Below are 12,824 nucleotides of genomic sequence, written 5' to 3'. Positions count from 1 at the left end.
TATAATGAGGGGGTGCTTAAAAGAAAATTAGAGTTAAAGTGTATCTAGTTCAATTTGTTTCTGGTTAGAATTTGTTTTATATTAAAGATATGCAGAGAAGAATAATTTATTTACTTTTTTTTTTTTCCCTCATTGTGCCCTATGTAATATACAGGATTCAGGAACAAATTATATTGTATTTCACCAATAGTATAGGTTAAAATTTTGTGCATAAATTTCAATGGCCATTGTTTCTGTGGCAGATATACTCTAAATTCTATAAAACTGAAACACAAACATTTAGATCAGATTTCTAAATGGAGTCAATTTATATTGGTGTATTTGTGACATACCTGAGTGTCTATAACTTTGACTTCCTAGATAATCCATAAGCTGCTAGAGCAAAGGGGAGTCATCTCTTTCAAAGGCTCCATAGTTTACTGTCTTCTGCACTTTTCTTTTAATATCTATTCATAGAGTGTGTGTGGTCAGTGCTGAACTGGGAGTAAGGAGAATTGGGGTTACTCTATGATTATTTAATGGTGTGACTTATAGAAATGATTAACCTCATTGCCCCTAAATTTAATCATCAGTAAAATAAAAGGGTTACATTAGGTAAAGTCTTTCTAGTCCCCAAATATTTTAAGTGTAAGATCCCAAGAAGTTGTTTAGAAATAGTTTTCTAAAGGTAGTGATGTTAAAGGTGGAGTAAAAGTTACATATTTAAGACCTTATAGTGCCAAGTTCAACTTTATACAAATTAGATAATATTTTATTTTAAACCAAATTATAGAGATTTAAAAGTTTTATTGATTACGTTTCAGCCTGATTCTGGGTTAGTGATCGGAAGGTGAGCTTTCCAAAAGCTTTCATAGAAGTTCCTCAGTGATTGATATGCCAGATGACTTCCCTGTGGTGTTCACTCTTTCTGATTTCACTTCTATAACCTCTTCAGTCTGAGAAATTGAGATTTTAAGCTATCCAGGAAAAGTAATACTAAATCTGATGTCTATTTGATTTATAAGTCATTGTTCATATTATAACAACGTCTTTCTTACTGTATATATCTCCAAATTAGTGGGGTTTTTTTTTTTGTTAGTACAAACATTTAAAAAATCTAATTCAATCAATTGAAAGACTCAAAACTGGTATTAGGAGTGTTTCCATTAATGGCCTCAAGAATCAATTTCTCTTTTTCTCCGCAGAATACAAATGTGTTTCAAAGGCCAAGAAAAGTCAGTCTAATGGACATTAAGAGAAAAGTTCACACTCAAAATCTTCAGTCTAACCAGATTTACAATTAAGTTATTTATTCCATCTGCTTATCATTCTGGTTATTTAATCATTCAAGAGTGAAGACATGCATGTTTCAATCATGATTTTAATTTATTTAGAAAGTATTGAGAAATAAAATAACTGAAAGTTAGTGTCAGTTTCTGACAGCTGGTATTTAAATAAGGATAGGAGGAAAACAGGGTGAAAAAAGGTACTGGTGTTTTCAAATTGTTATATTGAGCCAAGAGTTATTCTAAGACTTGGAGTGATTTCAATTGAGCTGTAATTCAAACTCATGTGGAGCTTACAATGCACCTTCAACAGAGTTTTGCAAAGAGTCTGTAGGAACTGTCAGGAGCAGAAAGATTACTTCACAGTAATGAGTGTTGAATTGAACTATGCTTTTTGATGTTTTACTTTCTGAATTGAATTGTTGGACAAGATTAATTGCACACAGTGAGAGTTTTAAATGAATGACTATGTAAAGCATTAAGTTTCTCTGTATGCCACTTGGGGAAAAATAGCTGAAAGGTTTAAATGAATAAGTGTATTTAATGCACAAAATGCCTGAGCTAATTTTAAAATTCTTTTGCTAACATCCTTATTGAAAATAGAAACCCACTTTATTCATCCGTCTTGGTTATATTGCTCTGGTTGAAGTAATTTAATATTCCTGCTTTCCACTAATCTTCTAGTTCAACAGAAGTAAACAATAGGTTTCATAAATTAAAAATACACCCTTCTGAACATGCTTATAAGTTTTTAAAAAAAGGCTGTAAACATTTATGACTGAAACAAACTAGATTGTTCAAATACTGCCATGATGTATCATGTATATCAATATGGCACTGATATCAGTTAGAATGCAAACAAGGTTTTAAATGATGTGCCCCTTCATTTCAGCTGGAGAATCCGCTTCACACCATCTGCCTATCAGATGGTTAGGAACCAGGACTGCGTATTAATGCCACATGTTCGATTTTCCTCCTTCTTGTAATGGTTAGATTCATATTGCTAATAGCTGTGCATGAGCACTGTCGATGAAATTTCTGTGACGGTGGAGTGATGAGATATTTATAAGCTGCCTGTCTCTCTGAATAATCAGTAGGAAGAATGCCAGACATAAATAACTTATCAATTCCAGAATATTAATAATAACTACCATTGGCTATAATGTACTGCATGTTTAAAATGGTTTTGTTTAAATGTGAGCAAACTAACACAAACTAATAACGAGTCTATCATACGGAAAGTTTGAATACTTAACATTCCTTGGATATAACCCATTTTATTTAACTATTAAATTTGGGGAAATGCATTTTATATGGAATGCGATGTAAAAGTAGAAAATAAATCAAACATTTGGAAGTCATCTTGATGTCTTTGAAACCAAAGATCAAAGATTGAACCTTTCAAGTTAATGAGCAAACAAACAGATCAGAGAAAGAATTTGACAGCAATATGTCTCTTTTATTGATATCTATAATCTACAGTTGTAATCTTCTATTTATAAGTAAGGGTACTAACTTAATTGAAATAAATAAAATGGAGACAGTTTTCCATTTTTTTAAAGAGAGCGATCAGGATTGCATAATGGCATTTGAAGAATTTAAAGGCCTTTTTAAATAAAAGTTGAAAGCAGAAGGAAAACACTATCTTTAAAAAGTAAAATAATACTCTAAATAGTGAAAATGCCTGCTTATCTTCCAAAAGATAAATCCATGCGTTGGCTTTAGGGTACAGAATTTAAACTAGTGAAGGCTTTGTATCAATACAGCATAGAGTGAAGATTCAGTGATTTTATGATAAATCTGATCAATGTAGAGAGCCAAATCCAATGATTTGATGGAAACATGATTTTTAGATATCCATTTGCCAAATGGCTAAATTCTCACCCAATGCTGTTAGGTACTTTTTGTCCTATTTGCACTTTTGTAATTGAACAAAGGTAAAACTAAACATAGAGACATGATGGATAGTGAGTTACTTCACAGTATCAGTGAGCATTTATGGAGGGGCAGGGCTTGACGTGTGCCCAGGCTGTTGCAAGTTATTTCACCTTCATTCTTTACAACACATCTGTGAGGTCAGAATTGTTATCCCTCCATTTAGAGATGAAAATTTTGAAGCATGGGACATTATATAACTCGCTGTGCCATCCCAGATAAGTTTGATGCATCCTGTCCAAAGTTTGCATGGCTCTTTGGGGTGTCTTTTTCCCCCCAGCCACTGTATTATACATATTTCTTATAAGAGAGTGAGACTAGATTACAAATAATTTCTATGCTGGTCACTAATGTAGCAGGAATCTTAAAAGATTTTAGTGGAATATCAAAAAGTGAGAATAAAAGTAAAAGAAATTGACTGGAAAAGATACAATTTTGTAACAATAGCCCATTTAAAAAAAAATCTATAATTTACTCTGAAGAAGCAAGCATAAGTTTGCATCATAATTCAGATAGTAATATGACAAGGCAGGTTTCTAGTTTTGTGTAAAAATTTACTCATTCTTTTAAATTTGCAAGTGATAATTTGTCAAGATTCAATAGGAAAGAAAAAGAAATCTGAATACCTTGCACCATGTAAGGCAGGTAGTATATTAACCTAAGTTTGATATACAGTTCTTTTCCTGAAGACCAAGTGCAGGCCTAGAAGAGAGAACACAATATATGACTTGTTATCTTTACACTGAAGGAAAACACTTTTTTTTTTTTTTAAAGAAAATCTTTCTCAATCCATTTTTACTCAGTGGAAAATGATTTAGATTTTTTTTTTTTTTTTTTTTTTTTTTTTTTTTTTTTTTTTTTTTTTTTTTTTTTTAGTTTGTGTTGTTTTGTTCTGTTAGAAAAGGTTTTTAAAGTCCTCATTCCTTTTTTGGAAACTGAAGAAGGCATTATAAAGCACCTCTAGCTAATCAAAGTAGTTTAACTTGTGCTCACAGAATTCATTGCCTAGGATCTCAACCTCCTAAAAACATCTGGAAAATGAACTTTAAATATACATTAAAGTTTCTCCATTTCTGATGATAAAATTAGATTTAGAATCTTTTAAAATAAAATTTAGACTTCCTTTGACTTCTCAGTTCAGTACGTTTTTGTCTTGGTGTAGGAGACACTTTTATGCAATGTATTTTTATGCAAAAACACAGATTCCTTAGTCCATTTCAGAAATATTCTGTGGATGTGGGCCTGGGGAACATCACCTGTATCTTTATCATGCACTGCAGCTGATTGCCTAGTTCTGAGGGAGAAATGGGTTGCTTGAATGAAAAATGTAAAAGCGTGGTGGCTCACGTCTGTAATTCCTGCGCTTTGGGAAGCTGAGACGGGTGAATCACCAGAGATCCCGAGTTCGAGACCAGCCTGTCCAACATCGTGAAACCCCATCGCTACTAAAAATATCCAAACAATTAGCCAGACGTGGTGGTGGGTGCCTATAATCCTAGCTACTCGGGAGCCTGAGGCAGGAGAATCACTTGAACCTGGGAGGTGGAGGTTGCAGTGAGCCGAGATCCCACCACTGCTCTCCAGCCTGGGTAACAGAGTGAGACTCTGTCTCAACAAAGAAAAGAAAAGGAAAGAAAAGTGTAAAAGCAGTGGTAATTTGTAGTATAAGACAATTCAAAGTTGGATATGGAAGAGGAGGGAGGGTAGCAAAAATTTCCCTGAATCTGAAGACAGGGCAGAAGGTCTACGATAAGTGTGGAAAGGGTTATAAAAGGAAAGAAAAGGATGTGGCAAATGTTATGGGTTGCCAGTGTTTACACCAGTGGGCAATTCTTGATTACATAGAAATGTTATAGTTTATATATTCTCTATTTAGTGTAGATCAAAGACTTGAGTTATTTTGTGAATTTATTACACGATGTTTTTTAAAGCAACTTTGCTTGGGAAAAACATATACAATGGGACCTCTATTTAAGGCTAGTATACAGATTGTAAGCTATGTTTTTAGAGACAGGAAATTGGAAGGGATTTGAGAATTACATCAGGGATTGAAAGGGCCATTGCAAGGCCAACAGGAAGTTCAATACATGCAGAGTGGGTTGAGGTGGTGAATCTTTGTGATCCTCTCCAGCCCTAGGCAAGACATACCTTTGGAGAGTCATGCTTTATATTAAATTAACGAGATTTGTTATTCTTAGTATATACACACTTATTATAACATAAAAATAATGTTTTAAATTACTTTCCATTGACATTGCCAAAATAATGACCATGTTTCTCCTGTGGCTTTCCATGTAATCTAATTTGATAAGCATTTTTTCATTCAGTGACAATATCTGCCAAGCATTGCAGCGGATGTTTGGGATATATATATACTAAGAAAGTATTTCTGCCCTTTTGGTGTTATGACCTAGTTAGAGGTCAGAATCCTAATCCTACCCTCCTTGGCCCCAGCCCCCAAAAAAGAGCAATAAAGAGTTTAAGAGACTGTTTTTCTTTACTGGAATTACTCATTAAAATGACCTGTAGAATAGTAAGATTAAGCAAAAATATACAGCTGCAGAGGCCCCAAACCAGACCTGATGATTCAGAATCTCAGATGGCAGGGCTGAGCTATTTGCATGGTTTAAAAGCTCCATGGGTGACTCTGATGCACAGCTAGGGATGGCAAACTCACATACAGCAGGGGAGATGCAAACACAAGCAAGTGGGGTAGATTGGGGAAGGTCAGGTACAGCTCTTTAAAAGAGTAAGCCATGAGCTAATTCTTGAGATGTTGACAGTTCTTTCCTAGGTAGATAGTGAAGAGTTAGGAACCTGAGCCTCCAGCTCTGAGCACATAATATTAAAGTGATGGCATGAAGAAGGCATAGCCAAGTCTGGGGCCAGGGCATAGAGGGCTCTTCTAGAAAGTGAGAACAGAATGTGCAAAGACTGACTTAAAAGAAAGAATGAAGTCGTTCACTAGTGAAAAGGAAAGAAGGCCTATGTACCTGGAGCACAGAGAGCAAGGGGGAGGTGGAGGAGCAGGGGATCCATACAGACAGGCAGGGAACTGAGAACAAAGGGTGGTGACAGCCATGAGAAGCACTGGACTGGATCCTAAGAGCAGGCATAGAATGCGCATTCAAATCCTCACTTTCAGGCAAGGTGTCGTGGCTCACGCCTGTAATCCCAGTTCTTAGGGAAGCCGAGGCAGGTGGATCACTTGAGGTTAAGAGTTTGAGACCAGCGTGGCCAACATGGTGAAACCCCGTCTCTACAAAAAATACAAAAATGAGCTAGGTGTGGTGGTGCGTGCATGTAATCCCAGCTACTTGGGCGGCTGAGACAGAAGAAGAGCTTGAACCCTGGAGGTGAAGGTTGGAGTGAGCAGAGATCACGCCACTGCACTCCAGCCTGGGTGACAGAGGGAGACTCTGTCTCAAAAAAAAAAAAAAAAAAAAAAAAAAAGGAAGAAAAAAGAAAAATCTTTACTTTCATGAGGTTTGGCTATGACATGGATAGTAAGAGATTGGAGATGGGTGATGTGGAAGCTATTACATTAAGCAGGACTCTAAGAAAGAAAAGATTGGAACTTGTACTGCTGGGGAGGGGCAGTGGGAATGCAGAAAATTAGTTGAATTGGAAAGACATTAAATAATTAAAATTGAGAACCCATCAAACAGCCAGGTGAGTTAGTGAAGCTAAAATGAACAATTGTTGCATATGTCATAGCTTTCGTTCTGCTTTCAAAAAACTGGGCTAAAAGTGGAATGTTAAAAAGGGTTGTAAAGTTACAGCATGTAAAATGTGTGAGTGTGTGTGTGTGTGTGTCAATGACACACATATATCTTTTGGACTTTGTATTAAAAATGTAAAACTGGGAAAAGTTGTCATAGAAAAATAAAGGAGTACCATAAATAAAACAGCTAAATGATAAAACCATAAAAAATATTTTTAAAAGTCAAGGGCTAATCCAGCCACCTAAGGACAAATTCTAGCTGAGAGGGCTGTGTCAGGCCACAGATACTCTGCAGAAATTACAGTGAGGCCAAGTCTTTCTTTTTAAAAAACTAGAATGAATAGCATGCCTAGTTTTTACTAAACATGATGTGGCATTCCTCACTAGTTTATCTTATTTGTCCTTATATTTTTTTCTTGGGGATTAGAATGGTTTTACAGGTGAAGAAAATTATATTCAAGAAAATTGGATGGTTGGTTCCAAGGCCATGTCATGCATAGACATGGTTCCTGGTACTTAATTTGATTTGGATCTCTCAGATAATAGTGAGTTGTAAGTTTACCTTTATTATTTAAATACTGTGAACAAGTTTTCCCTGCAGCACAAATCCAAGACAAAGACTTTTGAAGTCATAAATTGGAGATGGGTCAACATCAGGTAACCAAGGAAAAATGGGATGTTCACACTGGTGACAAAACAAAATTGAGGAAGAAAGATTTGCTGGAAAACACAAAGAGACTTTTAAGAGAACAGGAAAGAAAATTTTCTGAAACATCTTTGAAGGAAATGAGTAATTGGGGAGAAAATTCAATCATAGGAAGATGAGAGAATCAGTTCAAGTTGTGACTTAAAAGGTAATGAATGTTCAGATCAAACCCAGATGGATTCTTTGAGTTTAGATTAGTGCCTTTTAAGGGATGATTATCAGTTTTTCATGTAAAGACCTAATCTGAAGGTCTTGTTGCGTTGGGGTGAAAGTTGTCAGGGTCTCTTTGGTCTGATTTGAAGGAAAGGTGAAGTCTTCTTCTAACCTCTAAAAAATCAGCAGAGATTTTCATAGAAAAATACTTCCTTATAATTCCTTGGGCAGTAACTTATTTGCTAGAGTAACTAGAAGTGATGATTAGTGGGGAGGAAAAGGAGGAGAGCAGTGCTCAGGCTCTAATCCACCAGCTGGGAGTGGAAATAAATCACACAGATAAATTCAAATGGCTGGAGCACTGTAGTCAGAAATACTAAAGCAGCCACAGTAAAAAAAAAAAAAAAAAAAAAAAAAAAAAAAAATATGGGTGGGGGTGGGGATATTTATCTTCTCATAGACTTAAGGTTTTAGAATTAGGAGAGATCATTTATACATTCCAGTGTCTGTCATTTTGCAGATGAGGGACGTCAGCCTGAAGTGAACTGACTTGGCAAAAGTTCACACATTTAAGCAAGACAAACCACTCCCCTGCTCAAAAACCTCTGCTTATTATCTCTCTCTATAAATATATAAAGTCAGAGCAGCGTGGTCTTAATTCTGGTCTTCAAGATCTTGTCTCAAACTCTGTTTCTTTTCTTTTTGTTCTTTTTGTTCTTTTTGTCTTTTTCTTTTCCTTCCTTTTCTTTTCTCTTCCTTTCTTTCTTCTCTTTTTTTGGGACAGAGTCTCACTCTGCCACCCAAGTGTGCTCACAGCTTACTGCAGCTTCAACGTCTCAGGCTCAATTGATCTTCTCACCTCAGCCTCCTGAGTAGCTGGAGCTACAGGCACAGGCCAGTGTGCCCAGCTAGTTTTTGTATTTTTTGTAGAGAGGGGGTTTTATCCTGTTACCCAGGCTTGTCTCAAACTCCTGGGCTCAAGGGATCTGCCTGTCTCTGCCTCCCAAAGTGCTGGGATTATAGGCATGAGCTACTGCACCCGGCTCAAACTCTATTTCTAATTTAATGCCTGCCCCTACCCCCTGTTCTCTGGATGGATGAAGATGAACTATTCTGGACAAATTTCCTTGGCATAGTGGTTAAAAGTGTCAACTCTGAGGCCGGAGTGTGCTGTTTTAAATAGTGTGCCATGGTTTTCTAATCTTTCAAGTAAGGATAATAGTGATCAATCACAGAAGGTTATTAAGATGATTAAGTTACTTTTGTGTCACTTAAATCAGCACTTAAATTTTATAACTAGAAGCTAAGTGTTAGCTTTCATTATATTATATTTTATTTTTGGACACCTTGAACACTGGGAATACCAAGCTGTGTAGCAACACACGGTTCCTGCCATTGAGTAGTTCACGATCTAGTGAGGAAAACAGGTGTCCCAACAGGCCATTCCAGTGCAGTGTGGCATGTCCTATAACAGCAGCACAGGTATAAACATGGGCTGGGGGAGAAGAACAGACCAGGCATCCAGGCAGCTGGGGGCCGTGGAATGAGAAGACTTCTAATGAGTAGCTTTTTTCAGGAGGATGAGAAGTCAAGGAAATGTCTGTCATAGGGCAAGAAGGTTCCAGGCAAAAGGGAATGGCATGTGTGAAAGCACACGTGTAATGGTGACACGTGTGACATAGCCAGGGTTTGGATGACAACAAACAAACTGGGTGAGGAAGTAGGTTTACACACCTTTGTGAAAGGACTTGTGGACTCAGTTAACAGTTCAGATTTTTCCCTCCGTGTAGGCAGCTACAGGGGATTTTAAGCAGGAAAGGACATATTTAGGTTGGTAGATTGGTTTCTTTAAGAAATACCTGTGGCTGCATTTCCACTATTAGTCTTCTACCTGTGAATTTTGTTTCTGTTAATATTTAATTTTGGACTGTAGCAATCACTCTTTCCCCTTATATCAATGTTGTTTCATTGTCTAGTTGGGAATGAGTAAAAATTATCAAAGTGTTGCGTAAAGGAATCAGATACTCTAATAAATGTTTGTATGTTTGTTATAGCAAGCACAGGAACTATTAAATGAAAAATCGGAATTCGAATTACCTCATTTTTAATTTATTCTTTTAAGGTCTGACAGCAGCAGCTGCAGCAGCTGCTGCTGCTACCAATGCAGCTATTGCCGAAGCAATGAAGGTGAAAAAAATCAAATTAGAAGCCATGAGCAACTATCATGCCAGTAATAACCAACATGGAGCAGACTCTGAAAATGGGGATATGAATTCAAGTGTTGGTAAGTTTTATGTTCACTGAAACTTATTGTGATCACTTTGCTACCGAATTGCAGTACTGACTTTTCCAGAACAAAACTGTTGGCTACCCATTCAAAAAGTTGGCACTTTTAGCTTGAAAACAGTGTGTGTTTGAGGATACCATTTTGCCTCTCTAACAACTAATGATAATTGTTCATTCTAAAGGAATAATTAGCAACATTATTTTTTTTTAATTTTTTTTATTTTTTTATTTTTTTTTTTGAGACGGAGTCTCCCTCTGTCGCCCAGGCTGGAGTGCAGTGGCGGGATCTCAGCTCACTGCAAGCTCCGCCTCCCGGATTTAAGCCATTCTCCTGCCTCAGCCTCCCAAGTAGCTGGGACTACAAGCGCCCGCCACCTCGCCCGGCTAGTTTTTTGTATTTTTTAGTAGAGACGGGGTTTCACCGTGTTAGCCAGGATGGTCTCGATTTCCTGACCTCGTGATCCGCCCGTCTCGGCCTCCCAAAGTGCTGGGATTACAGGCTTGAGCCACCGCACCCGGCCAACATTATTTTTAATTATAGGATCAACTTTATGTCTGCAACTTCTAAAAGCATTCAGCTATCACCTTTCATAATGCAAAGTTTAATCAAGAGAATTCTAAAACATTGAGAGTAACAGAGAAATATGTACAAATGAAACCCTACACTTTACTTTTCTATTCTTTTAATCCATTTGTTATCAAGTAAGAAACTTACTACCATTGGCAACAAAACACATAAACTTAGCCCTCTCGGAATACAGATTATGTTGATGATTAATTCTTTTTATAGATAACGGTTATCAATGTCTCTCACTTAAAAAATACAACTTTAATTTCTTGATTTTTTTTCTTTCCTACCATATGGAGAAAGATGAAAAGTTAACTGTCACTGTCAAACCAAAAGGAACAGTTTTACCTGTGCCATCTATCCATTTGGGTAATTCATTTTGTCAAACACGACTTCAAATATGGGTTAATATTTTTATTAATGAAATCCTTAGCATCTGGATGTTGATGCGGCAAAACATTTTTTTCTGCTATTGCACTGTATTGCTTCTCTTTCAAATGCAGAGATCATGCTCAAAATGTAATTAACAAGAGAAATTTGGGTACTACAAGATATATGCAAGATACTATAGCCAATGTATATTTATGAAGACCCTAATAACTCACAGCCATTCAATAAATTCTCTTTTTCATGCAGCATTTTCATAGATTATTTCTTAAGTTAATTGTCAGCTCTCTACTTTCAATCTATTAAGACATGGTTAAGGGTATATAAAGGAATACTGTGGATTTTAGTGACAATCATTTTCACAACAGCTATCTGGAAACATACACAGACATGAATATTAGAGTAAAATACATAGACAAAACACAAAATACTCTTTCAGTGATGCTAAAAGGCAGCTTTTGTAATGTAAAAAGGGAAAAATGCACCTTTTCAGCAGAACTACATAAGGGAAATTGCAAAGGACTAGCAGTAGTGGGTTTGAATGGAGAGTATGAAAAGACATGGAAGAGAGCCAAAAGAGATAGCCCTACAACTGCAGAGGACTAAGGATAATATCCGTGCTTATGTTTGTAATGCTCCTGGAGGGAAGACGGGGAGGGAAGAGGATTGTTTTGGGTATGGTTTGCACACCTATATTTAGACATTTAAAAATTAAAACAGAATTGAAGTAAAATGCAAGAATTAGTCTGTTTTTAGAAATATTACTTTAAACTAAAAGCCTTTTACTAGACTGATAAAATGGGGCCCAGTTGGTCACTTTTTAAAACAAGTAATTAGCCACTTGTACATTATGGCTATTATTACAAAACAATCTGGATTGTTTTCAAAATTTTAGAAGATGAGACTGTTCATGCAGGCTGTTCTTAATAGTTGGTTTTATGAGAAGGGATTCTTAAAATAGACAATTTAACAACATTTAAAGCAAAACACATTAAAACATGGTATCTCTGTTTGAATTTTCCAGAGCAGAAATTGACTTTGGAGAAATCAATAGGCATGAGATAAAGAGAACATGGTTCATAATTAAGCATAAACATATTTTTCATATTTGATAGTACGTGACAAAATTTGCCTACTAACCAAATTGTAGCTTACTTTAATGATTTTGATACATAGGCTATTGCAATGGCTTAAAAAACAAACAATTTGAATTTTCTTTTGTATTTTAGTTGGAATAAATGACTTTTGCTTTTTTCATTAAGGTATGCAGTTGATAGATGTTACTGCTTTTCAGTTTTGACACCCCCATCCAATGCCAAAATGAACCAGGAGCAGAAATTTACTTGAATTTTCCTAGAAAGTCTTAATAGTTTGAGATTCTGTTAACATAGTATCAGTGTTGCTGCTGGTCCCTAAGGCATTCAGGTCATTTATATTAGATATCTGTAGCTGATTTGGGCAAAAAGATGTTATCATTGTAATTTTCATCTTATTCTCACATGCTGCTGTCCTCTAAGAATTTCCAATTTATAATATTATCCTTCCTGAAGACCTTCACCCCAGGTATATATCTAGAGATCAAGGAAAGTGATTTTAGGAGGGATGTGGTAGTGGGGGAGGTACAAAGCAATGGTGAAGGTGGGGGTTGAGCTGCATCAAAGATCAAAGCAATTCCTGAAATGCAGCTTTGATGGCCACAATCTTCTCTCGACAATGCCTGTCTCTTGGTAAGTATTCAGTAATGACTTGCTCTGTGACTTTGTAAAGTGTGTAAGCTTTCTGAGCCCAATACTCCATATC

The 12,824-nt window shown here is 36.3% G+C and overlaps 1 protein-coding gene across 2 annotated transcripts in view; it reads left to right on the top strand.

Annotated features, from left to right (window-relative positions):
- DACH1 (dachshund family transcription factor 1) overlaps window positions 1-12,824 on the top strand; it is a 445,951-nt gene that overhangs the window by 224,880 nt on the left and 208,247 nt on the right. For both annotated transcript variants that reach the window (XM_030922383.1, XM_030922382.1), the window contains exon 3: window positions 9,906-10,067. In XM_030922383.1, the coding sequence (XP_030778243.1) occupies window positions 9,906-10,067 (162 nt within the window). The remainder of the gene's footprint in view (window positions 1-9,905; window positions 10,068-12,824) is intronic.

This window comes from Rhinopithecus roxellana, chromosome 18 (genome assembly GCF_007565055.1).
Source record: "Rhinopithecus roxellana isolate Shanxi Qingling chromosome 18, ASM756505v1, whole genome shotgun sequence".
Classification (NCBI taxonomy): Eukaryota; Metazoa; Chordata; class Mammalia; order Primates; family Cercopithecidae; genus Rhinopithecus; species Rhinopithecus roxellana.
This window is presented reverse-complemented; position numbering and strand designations above follow the sequence as displayed.